Consider the following 24,374-nt stretch of genomic DNA (forward strand, 5'->3'; position numbering starts at 1 on the left):
GTTTTGTTCAAAACCACTTCAAAACCCAATGGAAATGTTCTTAAGCAAAAGGAATCAAGTAGAGTGGAAACATGTTAAGAATTAAAATGCTGTGCTAACACCCATGTGTCCCAGGTTTTTGTTCAACAGAGTGTAATAAAACCTAAACATTTCTCTCCTTCACATGAAGATAAAATTAAAAAACAAAAAAGTAGGAGAATTATGAAAGTTCAATAAGCTAACCATGGCACCATTTATTCTTCTATTCCAGGCAGAACCAAAATGTGGTTACTATTCACAGTGGCAAGTCTGATCTCTGCACTTGGAACTACACACGGCTTCTTCGGCAAATTACATCCTGAAAACCCTGAAGTGACTATGAATGTTGTAAGTTACTGGAAGGGGAAAAAAACCCACAGCAAAACCTATAAAACCAAAATATGGCCATGTCTTAGAATTAGAATGGATATAAGCTTTCACATGCTCGATTAAATATAGCGCTATCTACTTAACCAGATGCATTTAAGAAGTCAACTAAAAAAGTTTTGGCTTTTCCTCATCAGAGTCAGATGATTTCTTATTGGGGATACCCGAGTGAAGAACATGAAGTTGTGACTAAAGACGGTTATATTCTTGAGGTCTACAGAATTCCTCATGGGAAGAAAAATCCTGAGAGTAGAGGTATAACCTTCCCCTCCTTCCTTTTTCCCTCTTCCTTCCTCCCTCCTTCCCTCTCTCCTTTCCTCCCTTCTTGCCTTCCTTGCTCTTTTCCTCCCCTTTTTCCTCCTTGTATTCTTTCCTAAAGACCTCACGAGTCTTGCTCATGCTGGAAATGCAGCAGTGATGAAGTCGTATCTCCAGTCTTCAAGGAGGTCACCACCAAGCGAATGAGGGAGATAAACAGTGATGATAATAACATGCGAGCAGAGCAATGCTAGAAGCACACACAGGATATTAAACCAGAAGTCAGTCCTGACAAAGGCACCTCACTGGGAGAAGTCCAGGAAAGCTTGCTCTCTGAAATAAGACTGAGTTCAGTCCTAGAGGATCGGGGAGAGTTAGCCAGGGTGTGCGTTTCAGGGTGGAGAACTGGGAGGCAAGTCAAGGCTCATTTCTTAAAGAGAGAAAATTCATTTTTGCTAGTACTATTAAAAATGTATCTTTTTCTCATTGTAGAAAAATTGCGTAGTACAGGAAGTATAAAATTAAGCAAGGCCACTTAAATGAACATCATGCTGAATTTTTTAGAATATAATTGTTTCAATAGTTTTGGGAGGCATAATTGGCATACAAAAACCTGCACATAGTTAAAGGGTATAATTTGATAAGTTCTGTCATCTGAGAAACCATCACCATAATTAAGGTAAGATATTCAAAAGTATTCAACTCAATCAAGCAAATGATTTCATTCTAGTGCTATGAAACCCTATTTCTATCTTTATAATTTATCTTAGAATAAGAAATGAGTTTATACAGCTTTTAAATAATATTTTCCTTTAGGTCAGAGACCTGTTGTGTTTTTACAACACGGTTTTATCGCTTCGGCCACAAACTGGATTGCTAACCTGCCCAACAACAGCCTGGGCTTCCTCCTGGCCGACGCTGGTTATGATGTGTGGCTGGGGAACAGCCGGGGGAATACCTGGGCCAAGAGAAATATATACTATTCACCAGAGTCCGCTGAATTCTGGGCTTTCAGGTAAAGAAAAGAAACAATTAGCAACGGACACAAAAATAAATATTGAATTTAAAGAGTATGGGTATTTACCCCTTCCGATTCAGTCCCATTTTAGCATATACTCCAAGTAAGAAGAGAAAGAAGAAATTTTTATTTTCTTTCATGTATTCTTCCATACACCTCATTGCAAGGGTCGTTTTCTTCTCCAAACTTTCCGTGATCTCCTTACCCAGTATTAGAGAACTCCCTGATTATGCTTTTCCAAAGGGAATGAACAAAATGACAGAAGCAAGGAAATGTTCTCCCCTGAGTAGATTTGGAGAGGAACATCCACAGGGGTTCAAGAGAATGTTCAGCCCAGCTGGGGAATCAAGGACAGCGATCTGAGCCAGTGTCAACGTCGAGGTTGGGATGGGACAATGAGGCTGGATACCGTGGAGAGATTACCAAAGGTTTTCTCTCGTGGTCCCTCACGTGCCTTATTCCTGAAAATTACTAATGGAAGTGGAGAACTGAAGACAATTTGGCACAAAAATGCTGAGAGTTCTGGGAACTGGAAGGAATCCTATGTGTCCCTGCTGTAGTGAGGAAGTGGGAAAGTGACACTAGAGGAGCCTGGAGACGCTGACAAGGGCCAGATGAGGCAGGGCTGCATAGGCCATGGTGAGGGCCTTGGAGCTCATTCAAAATTTAATGAGCAGCCACTGAAAAGTTTTAAACAAGGGAGTGGTAGAATTCCATTTTCATTTTCAAAAGGTTGTTCTGGCTGATTTGTGAAGAATAAAATAGGGATATGGTTCATATTTAATGACAGCGGAACACTGTGTACAAATGATTATTAAACCTGATATTGTTTTAGGGGTATAAATAATCCCTAGCTACAGATACTCTCTTGTTTTGATTCAATTGTGGCTTTAATGCTGTGCTTCAGAAATGATGTCAACCATTTATGAGAAGCCATCCCAAAGGGCACTGGGCCCTCACTGATGGTCTATAAGCAGCGATGCTTAGAGAATCATTTTCAATTTCTCAAAGGGAGCCTTAGCTATCAATATGTTTGACTTTTAGAAATTATAGCAAGGAAATCTGTTGTTTTATTTTGTCTTTTTCTTGCAGCTTCGATGAAATGGCTAAATATGACCTTCCAGCCACCATTGACTTCATTTTAAAGAAAACTGGACAGGAAAAGCTGCATTATGTTGGCCATTCCCAGGGCACCACCATTGGTAGGTAAAAACAGTTAAAGCAGGTGGCTTAGTTGGAATAGACCCCTTTCCCGTTGCTATGCAGGCATGTTGGTCATTACGCTAGTTGCTTTCCCTTCGTTATAGAATATAATGTCTACAATAGCCCAATGACATAGGAACAATTATTATTCCTATTGCATACATAGGGAAACAAAACAGGGGGTAAATAATTTGTGCAAGGTAACCTAATTATTACAAATAATGTAGCTCATTTACCAGCCCAGGTGCTCTGCCCCCCAAGCTCTGAAAGGTTGCACCACACAGCCTCTGGACTGAACTGATTCCATTCATTCAACCGTATTAATTGAGCACCCACCAGATGTCCTGAGAATATGACACTAAATAAAATAGATTAAAATATTTGTCTTCCTACTACTTACATTCTGTAGGAGGAGGCAGAGAAAATGACAAAGATTAAAAAATAAAATATAAAGTCTATTAGATAATGGTAATGCTATGGAAAGAAAAGTAAATGAAGGGAAGATATTAGGGAGCATCACAGGGGCACACAACACTTTTAGATAGGGGACAGTACCAACCTCCGTAAGTAGTGACATGAAGGAGGTCCGGGAGTGAGCCATATGTAGTGCATACCTGGAAGACTGATGTTCCAGGAAGAGGGAAGGGCAATGACGGTGTTCACAGTGTAGGTGAATCGGCTTTCACGCTAAGAGAAAATGGAAATCACGGAAGAGTTTTTAATAGAGGAGTGACATGATCCGACGTATTGATCATCTACAGAACCGGGAGTGATGTGATCCTGTTAACAGGGTCCCTCTAGTTGCTGAAGGGGAACCAGGGCTGGAGCAGAGAAGCCAGTTAGAGGAGACTCTTACAGTATCCCATGTGGGAGATGATAGTGACCTAGGTGAGAAGGTGCAGGTAGCTGGGGAGATAATGATACGTGGTTAGGCTCTAGATATATATTTTAAAATAATATTTTTGAGATGAAACCAATGGGATTTGCTTACATATGGGATATGAGTGTAAGGAAGAGAGGAATTAAGTATGATGCCAAGGTTTGCGGCCTGAGCTCCTAGAGTAATGGAGCTGCCATTAACCAAGATGAAGAACACTCAGAAGAGCCCCGGCTGGTGTGTTTCAGTTGGTTGGAGCATTGTTCGATTCCCAGTCAGGACACATACCTAAGCTGCAGGTTCGATCCCCAGTCAGGACAAGTGTTTCTCTCTCTCTCTTTCTCTTTCTCTTCCACCTCCCTCTCTCCTTCCCTTCCTTCTGTCTCTGAGATCAATTTTAAAAAGAAAAGAAAGCTGAGAAGAACTGATGTGGTGGGGGATAGCAGGAGCTCAGTTTTAGACCTGCTAAGTGTTAGGTGCCTATTGCAGATTCAAGTGGAGGGGTCAAACCATCAATTATAAAAGAAGCAGGGTGGAAGCAGGAGGAGGAAATGACGAGTCATGTGGGAGGAATGATTGCATATTTTTATGCTGATTCTCACTGTCAGCTGAGGACTTTATTTCCTAATACAATTCTAAGCAGTGAGAATGTCTGTATGCGGACACATATGCAGGGAAGTGGGTGAAATCAGTGGAAGCCTTCGGCAGTTCTCTCCTTATTGCTAGCTTGTCCTAAAGCATGGGTCTCCCCTGTAGAATTTTAGACTGAGGAAAAGGTCAGTGAGATAGAGCATCTCAATGTAATAGGTCATGTTCCCAAAGAGATGAAGATTAGTACTCAGGATGTTTTTTAGAGAAGCAACTTTAGGGGAAAGGGCAAAAAGCAGGACTAGGCAGAGAGAGAGAAGCTGAGCTGCGACGCAGAAGCCAAAAGGCCTCAGCCGACTCTGTACACCATGGCTCTTCTCCAGTGAGGCTAGGTGGCTGGGCCTTTTTACCCTCCTTGTTGCCCATTCATTAAATGCAGGCTGCCCCAAGAAGGAAGCGTAACCTTGGGTTCTCATTGAGAAAAAGCAAAATCAGAGAGGACTGACCACCTACCTGCAGGGTTGAATAAATGCCTTAGGCTTGAAGGGGGTCTGGGCAGTGCAGCTCAGCAGCAGTAACACAGGGTCCACAACTGACTCAAAGTCCTTCGTGAAAGAGACTTCTAGATGACTAAGATCTACTCCTTTAATTTCCAAAACTGTATACAAATTTAACCATTTTGAATGGAAATATGTGTGGACTTACGACACACTCCCTTGCCTTTTTAAATAGCACATTTTGAGCACAGCTTCACCTTTTCTCAGTGATCTAGAGTTATGAAATTATTGCACTGAGATGCAATACAAACATTTCCTTAGGTGTTAAAGAGATGAGTAAAACTGCTTAACCTCATACCAAATAACTTCAACCCACCACTCCTTCGAGTTATTCGGATTTTGAACATACCCATTTTTCTTTCTCACTTCTGTACAACTTGCTGTTGCTCTCACCATACGCGTACATTTCTGTGAGTTTTTCTGCCTTCACATTGATATCCTTCCAACTTCTGTGTGGTGGGAGGTATCCTTGTCAGAATTGCGTCTAAAATAGGGTCTAGCTTACACTGAGCAGTCCCCTGAGAAGCCCCCTGTCCTGACAGCACAGGGACCTACTGACCCCACGTGAGTTCCTTGTGTGTGATTCCTGCTCATTCTTGGTGATGTGCCGCCTATCATCTGAAGAGTTAGGCAACCAGATAAAGAATTCCTTAAAAAACACAGTGCACCTGGAAAAAAACATTCTTCCTCAACTAGAACCAGGTTGTATCTTACATAGGTGAGGTTATAGTATAAATCTGAAAGTGGTTTGTTTTTTTCCAGGCCACTTTTGAGTCTCATGTATGTGCCATTACTAACGGTGCGAAAAGATTGTCCTGTGTAGTTTAACTGTATGAAATAGAACTTAAAAACGATTTGATTCCATTCCAGTCTACTAATACACTCCTGTTCATAAAACTGATTAATTACAGACAGGGCTGAGTATATTTAACATGTGTAGGTAATTCAGATATATCTTGGCTACTTGTTTGTCAAGAATTTACTAGGTGCCAAATATCCTGGTAAACACTTTACATGATTTACCCTGTTGAGTTCCTGTGCAACCTACTAAAGCATTCATTATTACGCCCGTATTTCCGCTGAGGAAGCTGAGGCTCTTAGAGTTTAGGTGACTTGTCCAAAGTCACAAGACTAATAAACTGCAAAGCCAGTATTCAAAATCCTGTTTAGTCAGATTTCAAACTTATGCTCTTAGCCTTTCTGCTTATATAACCTACTCATTTTAAAAGTTAATTATCTCATTTGATGAGATGAACTTAGACACATCAAATCTTAGGTATAGTATAAATAACTCTTTTTTGTCACCATATGATTATCCTGAAGTTGACCTATTTCTAAAGTCAGGTAAAAGAGTTTATTATAACAAAAGTTTAGCCTCATGTTCCCATAGAAAATTTCTGGAAATAAAGCAAATTTTAAAAATACTAAAATGTGGTTACCTTGAACAAGCAGAGATGATCTATTTCTCAGGTTTCCTCAGATGGGAATCCTATTAAACCTAAAATAATGTCACAGTTGTAACACACACACACACATACTTCACCCATTTGTTGTTGTTCTGTTTCAGGTTTTATTGCCTTTTCTACTAATGACACGCTGGCTAAAAGAATCGAAGTCTTTCACGCTTTAGCTCCCATTGTTTCTCTGAAGCACACCAAAAGCCCGATAAAAAAGCTGGCACTTATCCCTCCATTCCTCTTTAAGGTATGAGGTTCTTTTTAACTGAATGGAGGGTGTCAAAGCGTCCCTGGATTTCAAAGTGACGGAATGAAACAAAAACCATGGTGAAAGTCATGTTGGCATTCAGAATAGAAATGTACCCTCTTGCTGTACTATTTCCTGAGTAGCACTGAGCGTGTCTGTCCCCACAGCAGCCTGTGATCCCCGCCTGTGCCTTTGCTCTTGGCTGCCTTGCGGGGCTTGGCGGTGCCTTCAGGGGATTTCATTTGCCAGGCCCTCCTCACAGCTCCAACAAGGCCGCGATTCCTCCCCGAGCCGGGAGGGAAATAAAAACCGAACAGAGCAGTCCAGTCAGAACTGCAACTAGCTGGGCCAAGACAACTAGGAAGAGGAAGGACAGGATGGAAAGGAGGAGAGGGAAGGGAAGGGAAAGGGGAAGAGAAAAGTCACGGTGGAGGGAGGCAAGGACTTGAGGCCCCTCCTTAAACTCTCTGGGCGTTCCGAGCCTTTGCCTACGAGCTCCTTTCCCTGTAAACAGGGATTTCATAGGTCAGTAGCATAGATTGCAACAAGCCATAAATATTAAGTAGGCATACACGGCAGGGAATTAATAATTTTATTTTTTTCCAAAGCTGGATCACCTACTTCTCCCATCCGCCAAAACCGACACGTCCGGTTTCCGTTAAGAGAACAGTTTAACCTCAAGCTCTACGATGTAATGATGCCCTGCCCTTGTCTGGTTTAGTACTACTGGCTTCTTTTCACTCTTAATTAACTTGTGTGTCTGAAGCCTGAGAAACTTTGCTTCGGGTCGAAGCTTTTATTCAAAATGTAAGATTTTGTGATGACCCTGGCTACCTTGATGCAGAACTTATTTCCCGCTGGTACTCAGATTTTCTCATAGGCGGGGTAGAGAGTGGTAAAAACACACACACAACAACCCAAAACTACATTAGACCTTAAGTCAGGGGCTTGGGGCAGGATTCTAGTTATAATCCATTTTAATTATCCCAAGACCCTGAATATTTATTAGCCTCATGTTTCCTCCTGTATAAAATGCGGATGACAAAATGTCAAGTTTGCCCAAGAAGAGCTAGGCCCAGTCAGTCTTTTCCGTTATTAAACTACCTCGCCTCATTGTCTTTCTGAAGACTTGATTGAGACTATGACTCAGAGCCACCATTTCCCTTTCTGATCTATTCCTGGTTTATTGTTCAAACCACACATCTTGACACTTAATTGCAACATTCTGCCGTGCTATTCTATGATTTTATTTCCTAACTCCCATTACCCCAACTAGACTGTAACTCTTTGGTGTCTTATACGTCTCAGCATTCAGTACAGTTCTCAATGTGATAACAAACACCCAGTATTAATATATGCCCTGCCCATTCCCCAACTTTATTGTGGGAAATTATTTGAACCTATTTGAAATTCCTAAAACAGCATAAAAATATGAAAAGATCATCAGCCTATTCACACCTGTACCAGTAAATTAGATAAATTAATGTGTCTTCTCTGCAGCTTGATTTTTCCAACCCCCTACTGCCTTTATTTTTCAGGTTATCTTTGGTAACACAGCATTCTTTCCACACCACTATTTTGATAACTTCGTGGGCAAGGAAATGTGTTCCCATGAAATAGTAAATGCCCTCTGCAGCAATGCTTTATTTATCATTTGTGGATTCGACCATAAGAACTTGAACACGGTTTGTATGCATTGAAATTTCTGTTCTGGATATTGGAGCAACATTTTTTATTACTGGTCCCATCGTCACTTAGAAATGGTACTTTGTAAGAACTAGGAGTAGCTTCAGAATTGTGTGCGTGATGTGCAAATAAACCCAAGAGAATCACAAGTTGTTGCTCCGAGTTTTGTCCCCTCCAGCTCCCTTCCATTATCCCATTGTCCTCTCATGTAGGAAAAAAAAAAGTACAACTCACTATATATAATGAGCATTCTTTATATGTACGCACGCACACACACACACACACACACACACACACACACACACAGTTCTACAAAGAAAGAAAGTCTGTGTGTGCAGAGTTTATTTACTGCCTTCTGGCACTGTGTAGAGAAGTATAAAACGCTGAGAATTTAGACTAAAGACCTAGATTAAAGTCTCTGGCTCCAGGCTATTACTACCTGAATGGCACAGGACATTTCTCTAAACTTCTTTGAGCCCCAATTCCCATTTTGATAAAATGGAGATGATTAGCTCTCCTGTTTGAGTGGCTACCAATTAAACGAATTAGCCTATGCAACTGTACTTTTCAAACTCTAAAGTGATGTACAACAGTGTTGTTCATATCCTTCGAGTAAACACTGCCCTTAAACACTTGACTTGGATCAGAAAAACAAAACTTACATCTTAGCTGTTTTAAGAAACTGAATATAGATCTAAGTGTGAGTGTGCACTTGTGTGTTTTGTTTCCAGAGTCGCTTTGATGTGTATCTAGCACATAACCCAGCAGGGACTTCTGTTCAAAACGCGTTCCACTGGATTCAGGTATCATTTCTTAAATGCTGTTAAAATTTATTTTGTGAGCCTGAACCGAAAGCACATTCTTAAAATATTCTGTCAAATGCTCCTGTTGGAAATTTTTCTGGCATGTGACAACCAGCAGAAAAATACTATCAATCTATGTGAGTGAAAATCCTATGAAAACAGGTACTCTGGGCAGCAAAGAAATGAATGGTTTTTATGAAAGCAAAGCTGCATTTAAACTTGCATCAGTACCTTGTCATGGAGGATTAATAGATTTTATTTTTGGAATGGAAAAAAACATGTTTTTTAATACACGTAGTTGTTTTAATTGAAAGTTATACTCCTTGGAAATGTTTGCATTTTATTTTTCACATATTCTTAATTTCTCTACATTAGGTTTATAAGTCTGGAAAATTTAAAGCTTTTGACTGGGGAAGCCCGGTTCAGAACATGATGCACTATAATCAGGTAAGCTTCTTAAAATTGAAATCATTAAGTATAAGTAAAAAGGTTGCAACTTCCAGTAATGTACAGCATTGTGACTATAGTTAATAATACTGAATTGTATATTTGAAAGTTGCCAAGAGAGTGAATCAAAAATTCTCATCCCAAGGAAAAAAAAATTGCAACTATGTAAAGTGAAAGATGTTAACTAGATTTATTGTGATCATTTCACAATATACACATATATCAAAACATTATGTTGAAAAAAGAAAGATCTCTTACCCTTTGGGACAGCATGGATGGAACTGGAGAGTATTATGCTAAGGGAAATAAGTCAGTCAGAGAAAGACAAGTACCACATGATCTCACTCATATGTGGAATCTAATGAGCGAAATAAACTGATGAACAAACTAGATCCAGAGACATAGAAGCACGGAACAGACTGAGGGGTCTCAGAGGGAAGGTGGGGGTGGTGGATGGGGAGAGATTAATCAAAGAACTTATATGCTTATATTCGTAACCCAAGGACACAGACAATAGTGTGGGGAAGGCCTGGGGGTGGGGTGGATGCAGGGTGGAGGAGATCAATGGGGGGAAAAAGTAGACATTTGTAATACTTTCAGCAATTAAGATAAATTTAAACAAACAAACAAAACAAAACGTTATGTTGTACAACTAAAATTAATATAATATTTTATGTGGCTTATGCCTCAATAAAAAATATCTAGGCCAATTTATGTTGTTTAAGCTACCCAGGGAATAAGAATTGGGGTCTAAAATGCAGATACCTATGAAAACTGTGGTTCTTTCTCTCTTGTGTGTTAGCCCACACCTCCCAACTACAATTTGGCAGACATGAAGGTGCCAGTTGCAGTGTGGAATGGCGGCAAAGACTGGCTGGCTGAAACTCAAGATGTTGACCTTTTGCTTTCAAAACTCCCTAATGTCATTTACCACAAGGAGATTCCTTTTTACAATCACTTGGACTTTGTCTGGGCAATAGATGCCCCACAAGAAGTTTACAATGAAATTATTTCTATGATAGAAAAAGATAAAAATTAGTTCTGGATTTGAACAATTATCCATTTATTTTTCCAAAATCTTTTTTCTGTCACATGTGATTTTCTGTAATGTTTGAGATGCAATGCTTCTTTCTATAATTTTGACTTTAGAAATATATTCGCATCAACAAACTTTCTATTTTTCATGTTTCATTTAAAAGAATTTTTAAAAATTTATGTTTCACTTAAAAATTGATCTAGAAACATTTGAAAGAACGCATTCCTGGGGAGGTGAAACTTCTCTTCCCATCTTCTCGATTAATTTATCTTCTAAACTCAGCCTAGATTAGGATCCATAAATCATGAGTATCTCCAAAAGACAGTCCTGGGGTTGAATATTGACCCCTCTTATGCATGCTTGAGATTGAGTAAATGGCTCTCTATTGTCTACTGTTGCTGAAGCTTAGTCTTTCCATCTGTACAGCGGGGATATAACCTGCTCTTTTGCATGTTTAACTCCATGAAAAGGAAAACCAGGCTATAAATTGAGTTGAAGTCAGCTCACTTTCACTTCCTAGAGGGAAGAGAGCAAGGCTTGGTTAGGAAGCAACAACAACCCTGGTTCAGGACATTGGGAAGTAAAGGGTGTGCTCTCCATTCCTATTGTTATTCTCTCCCCGTATCCCTGGACCTCAACCACAAATCAGACAGCAACTCACCGAAAGATGCTTGAAATCATTGCCACTGTCTGGGCAACTGCAGGATCCAGAAACATTTCCACTGATATTTAAGTCAGAATGCACAACTCCCAGCAGCTGATACACCTTCCCCCCCCGCAAAGAATGGCTCCCCCAAACTTCCAAAATCCCCAGGAAGTACAGCCTTCCCTGGGAAATGCTATTCACTCCATAATGTTGTGACCTCATATTTAATGCAACTCAGCTTTTTGGATCCCACCTATCCTTCTGAGGGAGGGTTAATGTATAAAATATAAATGGGATGAAGAGTATCTTGTACCCAGCATAATGTATAGTGAATAGTTACAAAAATCTGTTAACAATTTTTATGATATTGTCATGTCCTTCAACCTTTGCTAGAAGGCCTGAAGCTTTCTTATTTGTTTTTACCCCCTCACCTTTATTTTTAAAGTGGAAACAAAATAATTTTTTTAAAGGATATTATTTAGGGGACTTTATTTCAATTACTTCAGTGAACTTTGATTAGCAGCCTTTAGTCAGCTGACATGAGAGTCTCGGTGACTAGCGCCAAATATTCATGTGGTGTAGCCACGGAAGAAGTCAGATGTGTCCTCAACTCTGCCTTCTCAAGAAAAGAACAGTCATTATGCTCTTCTAGTCTCCTCTGCTTTTCCAGCCAACTGCCTTCGTTTTAGTTTGCAGTTAGCAAACAAAGGCAACTTTTGGTTTTGGTCTTAGAACACAGGTAAATATATTTGCTCCCACAGCAGCTCTGCTGATATCTCTCATTCCTAAATCTGAACTGTTAACATATCAACTGAGCTTCAAGGATTTATTTCTCTAGCCACCTCCCTCTTCCTGTATTAATTTTAAGCAAATTTGAGACATCACATATTTCATCCAAGAGTATTTCAGGATGTATTTCTAGAAGATAAGATCTCTTTCTTTAACATAACAATACTATTATCACACCCAAATATTCCTTAATATCATTAAATATCCACTCAGTCTTCAAATTTCTGCTCATAAATGTCTTCTTCTTTTTTTTTTTTTTTAAGTTTGTTTGAATCAGAATCCAAATAAAGCCTTTCTTATCCCTTTAGATCTATAGGTTACCTATTCCTTTTCTTTTCACTCCTTTAATATTTTATTATTTTTGAAATAACTGTGTCTTTTTTTTCTTATAGTTTCATACCATTGAAATTTTGCTGGGAATATTTAGGTCGTGTCACTTATAATGTCCTCTCCCCTTCATTTCCCACAAATAAGGATTTCTTAATCTCAACACTATTGACATTTTTGGCCAGGTAATTTTTTATTGTCCTGGGCACGGTAGGATGTTTAGCAGCATCCTTGGCCTCTACCCACTAGATTCCAGGAGCACACATACACCCCAAGTAGTGACGACTAAAACTGCATCCACATGCTGCCAAATATCACCTTAGAGGCATGTTGCTCATCCGCCCCGCTGGGAACCGCTCTCATAAATCACAACCTTGATCAGGTTAAAAGAAATTTTTTTTAACTACTTCATATACAAATCCCTTGCCCTCATAGAGGTTACATTTTAGTGGTGGAGACTGATAATAAATATAAAGATATATACTGTGATATCAGGTAATAATAATAGCTGATAATAAAATTATAGCAGATCGGGGAGTAGGAACAACATAAGGCACTATGTTAAATGGAGTGATCAGGAAAGGCCCTTTTGAGAAGTGACATCTGAACAGAGAACTAACTAAAGTGAGGAAGATCCAATTTATTAGAGCGTTCTGGTCTGGTAGCTCTAAGCTGTGAGAGATGTGAATAGTCTTGCAAACTAGCAAGGCAGCCTGCCTTAATTTCATGGATGCTGGCAGAAGACAGGAAACTCCTGGGTCAGAGGGCAACAGACCTGACCTTCACATTCCCCTTGTTCCCCAAGTCCCATAAGGATTTCGTGAAAGCAGAGCCTGGTGGATGTTGCACACACAGGGGGTCCATGTTACAGTGGGGAGTGCCAAGCTTCGGAAACTCCCAGTCTTACACAAGGGACTGCTAGCAAACTTGTGCAATCTCTGCCCCAGAGAGAGACATTCTCTTTATTATCCTGGGCAGGAACAAACCTGCCCTCTAGCCTGAGAAGAGACACAACCTCTGTCTGCTGTGCAAACATCCTTGAAAAGATAGTCTGGAACAAAAACTGATCTGAGAAGTGCAGAAATGCCCCAAAGAATAGTCCTCTAGGGTCAGTCTTCAGCATACTTCAAAATCGACTAGAAAGATTTTCAGACACAAGTTGCTGTAACTAAGTGAGGTGTTCCTGATGCAGTAGAACTGGGGTGAGTTCAAGAATCTGCATTTCTGCCTGGCCGGGCGGGCTCAGCGGTTGAGCGTCGACCTAGGATCCAGGCGATTGGGGTTCAATTCCCGGTCAGGGCACATGCCCGGGTTGTGGGCTCGATCAATGACTCTCTCATCATTGATGTTTCTATCTCTCTCTCTCCCTCTCCTTTCCTCTCTCTGAAATCAATAAAGATATATTTTTAAAAAAAAAAGAAAAAAAAAGAATCTGCATTTCTGACAGTTCCCAGGTGAAGAAGCTCTACTTGGATCATCACTGTTTTAAGTCTATGAAACAGACTTTATTGTGTTGTGCTGTTGCTGATTGGCTTTCATTTGGCTATGTTTTATATTCAGAAACTCACAATTCTAATTACTCATTGTGATCTTTCATTTTATTAAACAGGATAAATAACATATCTCTTATTAGGGACAATTCTCATATCTCATAATGTCCAGCTTAGTGACTTTTATAGTTCCATTTCATACAAACCTTAGCTATGACCAACTTCAGCTTATCCAGATATGAAACAAAAGAGAATGCTGAAATCAGAGAGAAAAAATCTGCTTCTGATAGTATGTTAATAATCTTAATGGTAATCTCATGCCTCATGCTGAGATTAGTGATATTTCAGTCTATAGCTACAAGACGCACTGATTAAAGCACAGATGTCAGCATCATTTAAAGAATGTTGATAATTTTTCATCTACTAGAACATACTCTTGGTTACTTCAGCTGTAAAAAGATTTTGAAGCAAAAATTGAGTTTAAAATGACCTAATAGTATTATATATTTTACACACAGGTCCAGAAAACTATGCCATTAATATGGAAATACTCTTTGTGGCTATATCAGCATTGTTGCAAATCTACCAGTATTTTGTTTTTATAGCTCTAAAATTTAACTATTCTATTAAATTAATTTCATAAATGTCCCAAATTAATTTCACAAGAGTCCCAACAGGGACATGTATCTTATTCTTATGAGAAAAACTCTCATTTAAAATAATGTTTTCATACTCACAGTCTGCTTTAACAAAAGCAATTTTAGAGAAACTATGCAGTTACCTGAAATTGCCACTAGAGGGTAGACTTGGAGATTTGCTTGAGTTTTCCCTTTTAATCCAGGATATTTACATACTTTAATCAATAGATGGTGCTTGCGCTCATTTTACTTAGCATGTTAAGCTCCAGTGTAAAAAAATTATGAAGATTTTTATCTTTAAAAAAAGAATTAAGTCTTAGAGAAGTTCACAAGTGAAAAATAGGGAAAACTAGCATTCTAAGTATTTTAATATGGCATCACAATTCCTATAAAAATACTATAAAATTGGTAATATTATAACAATTTTACAAAGGAAGATGCTGAGGATATACCTTGTGTGCAAAATCTGATGGCAAACATTAGAACCAGGATTTGAATTCAGGTCTGCCTGACTCCAAAATCCAAGTTTGTCCAATATCCCACACCAACAAATCAAGTCTAATACAAATAAATCATTCACAGGATCCCATATTACATAGTACATTTTTACCTTTGGTACCACTCTTACCTCTTTGTTTTGTTATACTACGTGTGATGTGTTTTTATTACTGCTTCTACATTTGTAAACTCTGTAAATTTAAGGAACACATGTTGCTTCTCATATCTTCTCGATTGCATGGCACAGTCAGACACATAGGAGCTATTTTTTAATTATTGAAGCTATTATTATGTACCTCTATAGTTAATGCCTTTACTAGTTTTTATTTTTAAAATAATTTAACAATAATTTATTTTTCTCCATGTCCCTAATCTGTCCATTTCTTTAATGTGCCAGATTCTCTTACAATCACATGTAAATAGTAAACATATTTGGGGTTGGCTTAATCATTACAAAACATATTCGTAAACTTAATACAAAGCTTACAATTCCCTGAGCTTGGTTTACTTCACGTTATTAGTTATTTCTTTTTAAAACCTTTATTTTTTATGTTTTCAAACAAAAACAATTGTGAAAAGAGTATAGCCCAAAAATATCTATCCTAAATAATTATTAGTATATGGCCAATTGTGTTTCAGCTATAGCCCCCACAACCAGCACAAATTGTTTTAAAGCAGACTTCTAGATATCATATTTCATCTAGAAATATTTTATTATATAGCTTTAATACATAAGAAAATTTAATAACATAACCACAATATCAATATCATGTCTAAAATCCAAACAAGTAAAAAAGTCCTGCCTGGTCAGGCATGACTCAGCGGTTGAGCATCAACCAGGATCCAGGCGATCGGGGTTCGATTCCCAGTCAGGGCACAGGCCCGGGTTGCGGGCTCGATCCCCAGTCGGGGGCCTGCAGGAGGCAGCCGATCAATGACTCTCATCATTGATGTTTCTCTCTCACTCTTCCTCTCCCTTCCTCTCTCTGAAGTTAATAAAGATATATATATATATATTTAAAAATTCCTTGACATTATCAAATGTCCAGGCAATGTTTACATTTCCATTATTGTCTCCTAAACAATGTTTGTCTAAAACAGGACATAAACACTCCCACACATTATATTTGGTTTATAGGTGTCTTAAGGACCTGTCTATACCAGGTCTTCCTTCCTGTTTTCTTTCTTTCTTTTTTGCTATACATTTATCAATGATATTCCCCAATCTTGATAATGTAAATCATCTTTGAGAATACTATATTGACTTTTTTTGCCAAGTGCAATTCGTTTTCTCAAAGACCATAAGATATATCCAATTAATATCCCTTTTAATGTTCATCTCTTTTCCAGTGAGGCTACATTAAACTCAACCTATACAAATACTATATTACTAATAAAATTTCACTCCCCAGTCCCTTTGCCCCATCATTTCCTCCCATACCACATCAATATTATAAGGCTTCTCAACCTCACATTACAGCTGAAATATCTAAGCCTGAGTTTTATGACTCCTTTTTTCCTGATCTAATCCAATATAAGGAACGTCTCACAATTTCTAGCTTTTGATTTAAGCAGCAGAGGGCTTAATTCCTAAATCAGAATCAAGTTTATTTCTGGGTTTCTCTTGAAAAAGTCATTTTCCATCATGATATGATGGACCTGTAATATTAATAATATCCTTGCATATTTAAAAAGGTGTTACCATTCCCCAAATCTCCACCCTCACATCAAAATATCAAGGTATGCCTTCAAGAATAATTAGTGTGTGATGGGGAGGTTTTTCCTCCTGGACGTGTTTGGTTACTCTTTTTTGTCTGTGTCAAGAGTTGATTTCATTGACATGACCTCTAAATGAGCTAAGTCTACTCATTAAAAATTAAAAGCTCTTTCTGGACTCTCTATTATATTCTATGAATAAACAGTATGGTGGAATCAGAATGACAAATTCTGTCCAGAGGAGCTCTGATCATCAAGGACACAGTAAAGTGGTTGCTTGAGAAAAGTATTTGTCTGCCACTTGTTCTATAAGAAGACACCAGCACAAAGCCATTCCTATGTGTTATTAAGGTAAATGTCCTCATTCAAAAGCATCTCTCGGACCCTTGCTGCAAATGATTCGGGATGCAGCTCTTCCTTTATTTGAAAGCTGAACTCAATACCCAGCACAGTGAGGGAATTCCTTTAGGCTGATTACTGGGCAATAATTTAGATAACTGCACTTTCAATCTGAAGTGGTTGAGATGGTAAAAAATAAACAGCACAGCCAAATGTGAGCTCTTAATAAAAGAATCTCTACCCTTAAAATAGTTTAAAATATTTATTGATCTTATAATTTTGGTTAGTCTGTATAGAAAATATAAACATGGGCTGGTGAGATTTTTTTCCTTCACTCTTTATGCCTGATCTTTTTCTTCACCGCAAAGCAGAGTAGTAGGATGGAAACTTAGAGCTGGGTCAGAATTCAGGTTCTAATTCATGGCTTATGGTGTGAACTTTGGATAGGTTTTCTACCATCTCAATGTCTTAGAATGTTTTATACTGATTCTTTCTTGCTGAGTATAATGCTTTTGCTCTAAAATCATGGGCTTGTCCAATTTATTTTCCCATTTTAGCCCTTTCACATTTATCTTTTTTTCTTTTCTTATTGTATGATATTATCTTTATATTATATTTATATCGCACATCATGTTTTGCTATTTTACAATTGTCCTTGACCTATCTGTTCTGTCTTGTCAATCTGTGGTCAATCCTTATACTCTGCCACACTTTTTAATAGCCTTAAAATCCATTTTAAACTAGAGTTGGGTAAGTCCTATCTTGTTACTCAGACTTGAATATTCTTAAATGAATACTCTTAAGTAAATAGTCTTGCCCTTTTATTCTTAGTAGAATTTACATTTTCAGCAAGTTTGCAAAAATATTAACTGGGATTTTCATTAAAATTGCATTAAGCCTTTTCAATAATTCAAAAAATAATTATCATTCTCATTGAAAATGTACGTCTGGACTTCTATTCAAGCTGACTCCCATGTACCTTAGTAAATTGTGTAGTTTCTTATGCTTAGGTCTCTCTCATTTCTTATTCAAGATATTCATAGGAATTTTATGATATTGTTGCTAGACTTTATTCTGGTATATATACAACTAGTTATTGCTGGTATATAACTATGACTATCAGCTGAAGACTCAAAATCCCTTGTGGTGTGTGTTTTCCCCCCAAACTATATTCACTTCATCCTCAGGGATTCTGATAAATCTTCTAGAATAGAGTCCCCCACACACGCATCTTACTTATGATCAGGATTGGAGGGGGAGCAATGTCAAGTGGCACTGAAGTAAAATAAAGCTACTGGGCTTAGTGTGTGGGTTTTTGTTAGTTTGTTTGACATAGAATCACTTTGTTATTTTTCTTCCTTCTTGAAGTTTTTCTTTTTGCGTTGAGCTATTTGTTTTCCAAAATAAAACTCAAGCATTTCCTTGAAGGGGAAAAAAAGTTGCCGCTATTAATCAATAAGTAGTGAATCTTACATGTGCAAAAAACCCTCTTGAAAGCGTCAGGTATACACAGACCGGAAGATCTGAACTTGACCTTTGGTCGGTCAGGTTTGGGCGGGAAGTGGCACTTGATAGTCAGTTAACTGAGATAAGCTGGGAACAGAGCAACAGAAATAAGAAGGTGTATGTTCATTAACCTTATTAATAGTCTGTCTTTCTGAGTAAAGGCATCCTGTAAGTGAAAATATGATTGCTGAGGAAGAGTGGCGAGACAAGAATAAACCTAAATTCTGAAAACACAGTCGAACCTCAGTGTTCCTGAACATCTGTGCCTTTTTTGTCCTTACAAATCAAGTGCCAGTGGAAACCTTATGTTGACTCAGGAAGTACAAATAAATCATTGTCTGGAGATAGAAAGAGGTGGAGAGGCTTTGCTATCTGATCTGTTCCTTGGAGACAGTGTCAATAGCCCTTTTCCTAAAAAAAGAGGTGGTTGTCTCTTCCTATTTTCATAAAGCCAGTAGTGCCTACACTTAATAATAGGTTGTCTCTGAATTCTAATTTCTAAATTGTTCATTTGAAACTTGCAAAACATTTTCCTGTGAAAATCATGCTTTACATCAGAGCTTCTCAGGCTTTAGTATATCCTACAGTCTCCTGGAGGGCTTGGTAAAACAGACACCCAAGCCCAGGGATGCTGACCAGTATGTCCGAAGCAGGGCACAATGAAATTGCATCAACAAGCTTCCAGGGGTGCTGGTGTTCCTTGGTCCACGGAGCAGCTCCAGTTTGGATAATCCCCAACAGATATAAACACACACATGCACAAAACCACACACACTTTCACGTATTGCCACACAAAGCCTCTCCTCCCCTCCACACAACCTCAGGCAAACCATCAAGGGAGGTGGCAGAGCCCCAGACAGTGATGTTGCTGCCAGTGAGGCAAAGTAAGGATCTGGCAATGGGACAGGCTTAAGAAGCGCAGGTGGGGTGAAGGAGGGGTCAGCAGTTGCCCTGCTGAAGGACTGGGTAGGAGAGAGGGAGGCTGTGGGATTCGACTCCTTTTGGTAACTACTTTCATCATGTCCTACGGGACAGTGAGAGAATATGTCCACCAGTCACAGTGACTTCTGAGTGGATCTAAAGGGAAGGAAAATATGGGATTTTAAAACATTAATTTCCCAGAGTGCCCCTTTCCCAATTCTTGTCAACTCATGATGATACCACCTTTCCTGACCACAGTTAAACATGAAATCCAGACCCCTTCTAAAGAGGAAAAGGGCTGGCATTTATTTAACAGCCGCTGAACATCAAGCACAGTCCTAGGCATTTTGCGTCATCACATTTCTGTGCTCATTTTACAAATGGGAGCCTACTGAACAAAGGGCAAGAGCGTAGCTCTCACCTCTGCCAGGCGAGTGGCTTTAAATAAATTACTTGACCTCTCCAAGCAGGTGTTTTTTTTGTGTGTGTTTTTTTTTTTGTAATATGTAAATGAGAGCAATCATTCATACTTTGTAGGATTATGGTGAGGCTTAAAATATATAGGTCAAAAACTTAGCTCAGGGCTTGGCACATACTTGATGCTCAATAAATGGGAGCTACATCATCATAATTACCATAATAATCCTCATTATCAAAGAAAAAAAACCCACCAGGGGAACTTGCTAAAGCAACAGTCAAAATTTAAATCTAGGCACTTTACTTGCAAACCTCCTTGCCTCCCCTGTAGACTTGCTACTCCAACTTCGGTCCAAGTTCAAGTTTGAGAAGCACAATTCTATAGTACAGTACTTGTGTTTTTATCTACTTGTCTGTTAGAGCATTATGCTTAGTAGTATTGGTGTTGAAAATTAGCTCTATGCCCATTGGCTATATCTAGAATGTAAATTCAACAAGGTAAAAATTTTTATCTGTTCATGGCTGGATCTCCATGGCCTGGAAAATTGCCTGGTACCTAGTAAAAGCTCAGTAAATATCTATTGAGTAAATAAAGAAGGCAAAATTGGGGGGAGGCAGTAAGTTTTAGAACTATTTTAAATTCTAGGGCAGAAGGAACACTGTTCTATAGGCATAATTCATTGCCAAGCAAGGCCCAGAAAAGATGATGCTCCGCATTCTATTTGCCACAAATACTGGAAAAGAGAAGGAAAGAACTACTTATTCTTTCTGCTCTCGCATGTTATCTTTGTGCAGATTAAGCTGCACATAATCTCAGGAGCCCAGAGCTGTCAGCACATGGCCGTGTTGGTCTTTTCCGAGCACTTGGTTTCCATTGTCAACATCCAGCATGTCTACTGAGGGAGTTCTTAAAGCTTGGACTCTATAATCACTTTTTAAATGAAAACTTTAATCATGAAGATGCCTAAATTTAAATGATACTATTAACATTTCTTCAATATTCACTAGATGGGTTGTTTTTCATTATCAAATGGACTTAGTGTTTTTAATGGATCCCTTTCCATTGAGCAACGATGGTGCTTATCTGAACTTAAAAAAAAACAACAACTAACTTTCTGCACTTTGTTAGGATTATTTGTGTGCATTTCAAACCTCTACCACTAAACTAGGTCTCAAAATGAGTAAATCCCCTTAAAAATATTGTTTTCGTATAATATTTTCTTTAAATTGGGAACTATGAATACATAATCTCTAAGGATTCCATGAATTCTAAAATTTCATGTTTCTATGAAGAAATTTTATAGAAAAGAGATAGAGGAGAGTAAGTGAAAGTTTAATATAACTATCAATATATATGTAAACAATTAATGAAAGAAAAATAATAAACACAATTTTATTATTGGTATTTCAGAAAACTGAAATGATTGTTAATGCACTGGATATATATTTACTTTCTTTAATAAACTCAAATTGGGCAAACTTTATTTAATATCTTACACATTCTTGCTTATATCTTATTACACTTGAATTAAACAATATTCCTTTCCTTGGGGAGCCCAGAATCTAGTGGGAGAAAAAACAACTGGATAATCTGTTAGTTTCCTGTCGCTGGACACCACAAACTTAGTCACTTAATACAACACAACTTTATTATTGTACAGTTCTGGAGGTCAGAAGTCCAAGTGGGCCAAGCAGAGACAGTCATTACGAGTTTATCTTTGATCTTGTCCAGGAAGACTGCCTAGAAGACCAAAATCCACCAGCAGACAGAAGCTGTAGTTTTTACCTCCCTCACCCACTTGCTCTGCCAAGGCCACTGATACCCATTAAACATGAGCATTATGCTTTATACTGGCTAATTTTATTGGAAGAAGGCTATTTCCTAATGCTTGATTTTGCCTTTCTGTGATGAATAACAAATGTTAAACATTCATGCAGACTTATGGTTTCTATCTCTATTTAAGATCTGTGAATTTTTCATACCTGAACTCTTCCCATTTTTCAAATGGAATGCTGTCTTCTATTTGCTGATTCTTAAGTAGTCCTTATGTATAAAGGCTGTTAGCTCTTTGGGTGTTATATAGATTGCAAGTATTTCTCTAAATTCATTGTTTCTTAAGGTTTTTTTAATAGTGCTTTTAAGAATGTAGAACTATTGAAATTTTATGTAGTTTAATCTATTAATGACTTGTTGTCATGATTTTTGCCTTTGGTATCATATTTAAGAAGACTTTCCTCACTCAAATATTATAAAAATACCCACCTACATTCTGTCCTGGTTTTATATTGTTGTGTTTTACACCTAAATCCTTACTTAGTTCACATAAAATTTCTTTTGGTATTTGGAATGATGCAAGTATTTAGCTTTGTTGTGTTTCAAATATTTAGCCCATTGTTCTAATGCCATTTGGGGGATAATCTTTTTTCTTAGGATTAAACAAGTCTTTATTGTGTCCTAAAGTCTTAGCATTAAAATGCCCTTTTGTAATGAAAGTTTTATGTTATTCTACCTTTGCACAGCTAGGATGCACCCCACTTGGTGAATTATGTTTGCTAATGTTTTATTTAGCATTGATGTGTCACAATTTATAAGTAAGCATGTTCTGGAGTTGCCTTTAACATTTTTTTTTTAAGTGAGGGTTAGCCTAGCTGGTCAGACACATTATAAAAATCTTCTTGTTGCTCTGTAATAGCTTAGATAATGACAAAAATTGTCTGTTCTTTACTGATTTGATAGAACTATAATCGGTAACTCCTTTAAGTATGATGTCTCTTTCGTGATGAAATCTTTTACTGTCTTTTAAATCTCTTTTAAGATATATTCAGATTTTCTATTGCTTCTAGGGTTAATGTTGGTCATTTTTATGTCACAAAAAGTTACTATTTCATCCAGAAATAAACCTCTAAAAGTACTAACTAAAGGGTTTTTTAACATTTTTGTTGTTTAACAGCCTTTTGTAGGACTATTTTTCTAAGTCATACACTTTGAGTTTTACTCAAAGAATTAGCTTTGAGCATGTATACTAATTCTCCTGTTTTTCTATTTTTTTTTCTTTAAAAATATATTCTCTTTTGTATTTCCCTTAATGGAAAAGAAGTTTCAATCAGAAATCACTAAGAATTTGTTCCAGAAAACCTAAATAATTGTACTTTTAAGTATTAAAACAGAATGAAATAAAATTAAGTTAAAAGAATGATCAGGAAGAAGACATTGATGGGAAACGAAAGGAGAGAGAAGGGAGGAGCCAACACTTGGCAATAAATAATGGATGAGATAAACTTTGCCAATTTTTTTCCAGTTTTATGGAGATATAATTGACATACATCACTGTGTGAGTATCAGGTACAGCATAAAGGTTTGGCTTATATATATTGTGAAATGATTACCACAACAAGTTGACATCCATCATCTTCTATAGAGACAATAAAAGAAATGCAAAAAAATTTTTTCAACCTGTAATGAGAATTCTTAGGATTTACTCTAACAACGTTCATATAGTCATCAAGTTGTATGTTACATTCCTAGTACTTATAACTAGAAGTTTGTACCTTTGATCACCTTCTTCCAAATTTCCCTGTCCCCCCCTGCCTCTTTGGTGACCACAAATCTGATCTCTTTTTCATGAGTTGTTTTTTTTCCCTCTTAGATTTCATATATAAGTGAGATCCTACAACGTTTGTCTTTGTCTGACTTATTTCACTTAGCATAATGCCCTCAAGGTCCATCTATGTTGACTCGAATGGCAGTATTATTATGGCTGAATAATAATCTATTGTATATATTAACAAGACAACTTCTTTACACATTCATCTATAAATGGACATTTAGGTTGTTTCCATGTTTTGTGTATTGTAAATAATGCTGCTATGATCCGGGGTGTAGATGTCTCTAAGTTAATGTTTTCATTTCCTTTAGCTATATTCCCAAAAGTGGAATTTCCGGATTCATATAGTAATTCTACTTAATTTTTTGAGGATTTTCATAGTGTCTGTACCAATTTACAAGCCTACCAACAGTGCACAAGGATTAATTTTCTCCACACTCTCACCAACATTGGTTATCTCTTGTCTTTTTGATGATGGCCATTCCAACAGGACTGAGGTGATATCTTGTGGTTTGGATTTGCATTTTCCTAGTTACTAATGATGTTGAGCATCTTTTCATGTATTTGTTGGCCATTTGTATATTTTCTTGGGGAAAATGTGTATTCAGGTCCTTTGCCCATTTTTAAATTGGATTATTTGAGTTTTTGCTATTGAGTTATATGAATTCTTTATATATTCTGTATATTAACCCCTTATTAGATATGTGGTTTGCAATATTTTTCCCCCTTCTTTAGATTCTCTTTTCACTTTGTTGATGGTTTCCTTTGTTGTGCAGAAACTTTTTAGTTTGATGTAGTCCCACATGTTTGCCTTTTATTTTGTTGCTTGTGCTTTAGGTATTACATCAAAAAAAATCATTATTGAGACCCAAGTCAAGTAGTTTTTTTGTGTGTTTTTTC

General features: G+C 37.7%; 1 protein-coding gene across 1 annotated transcript; it reads left to right on the forward strand.

The window, feature by feature from the left end:
- Positions 1-256: 256 nt before the first annotated feature.
- LIPF (lipase F, gastric type) lies at positions 257-10,663 on the forward strand. Its single transcript, XM_016220725.2, has 9 exons — positions 257-366; positions 543-660; positions 1,480-1,678; positions 2,774-2,883; positions 6,474-6,610; positions 8,149-8,295; positions 9,028-9,099; positions 9,475-9,546; positions 10,349-10,663. The coding sequence occupies exons 1-9, from the start codon at positions 262-264 to the stop codon at positions 10,583-10,585; spliced, it is 1,197 nt and encodes a 398-aa protein (XP_016076211.2). The 5' UTR covers positions 257-261; the 3' UTR covers positions 10,586-10,663.
- Positions 10,664-24,374: the final 13,711 nt, after the last annotated feature.

Source organism: Miniopterus natalensis, chromosome 14, assembly GCF_054644295.1.
Source record: "Miniopterus natalensis isolate mMinNat1 chromosome 14, mMinNat1.hap1, whole genome shotgun sequence".
Taxonomy (NCBI): Eukaryota; Metazoa; Chordata; class Mammalia; order Chiroptera; family Miniopteridae; genus Miniopterus; species Miniopterus natalensis.

Coding starts and splice junctions, on each gene's coding strand:
- LIPF (XM_016220725.2), top strand. CDS start 262: ATGTGGTTACTATTCACAGTGGCAAGTCTGATCTCTGCACTTGGAACT. Junction 1,679..2,773: donor GCTGAATTCTGGGCTTTCAG/GTAAAGAAAAGA, acceptor TTTTTCTTGCAG/CTTCGATGAAATGGCTAAAT. Junction 6,611..8,148: donor TCCCTCCATTCCTCTTTAAG/GTATGAGGTTCT, acceptor TTTATTTTTCAG/GTTATCTTTGGTAACACAGC.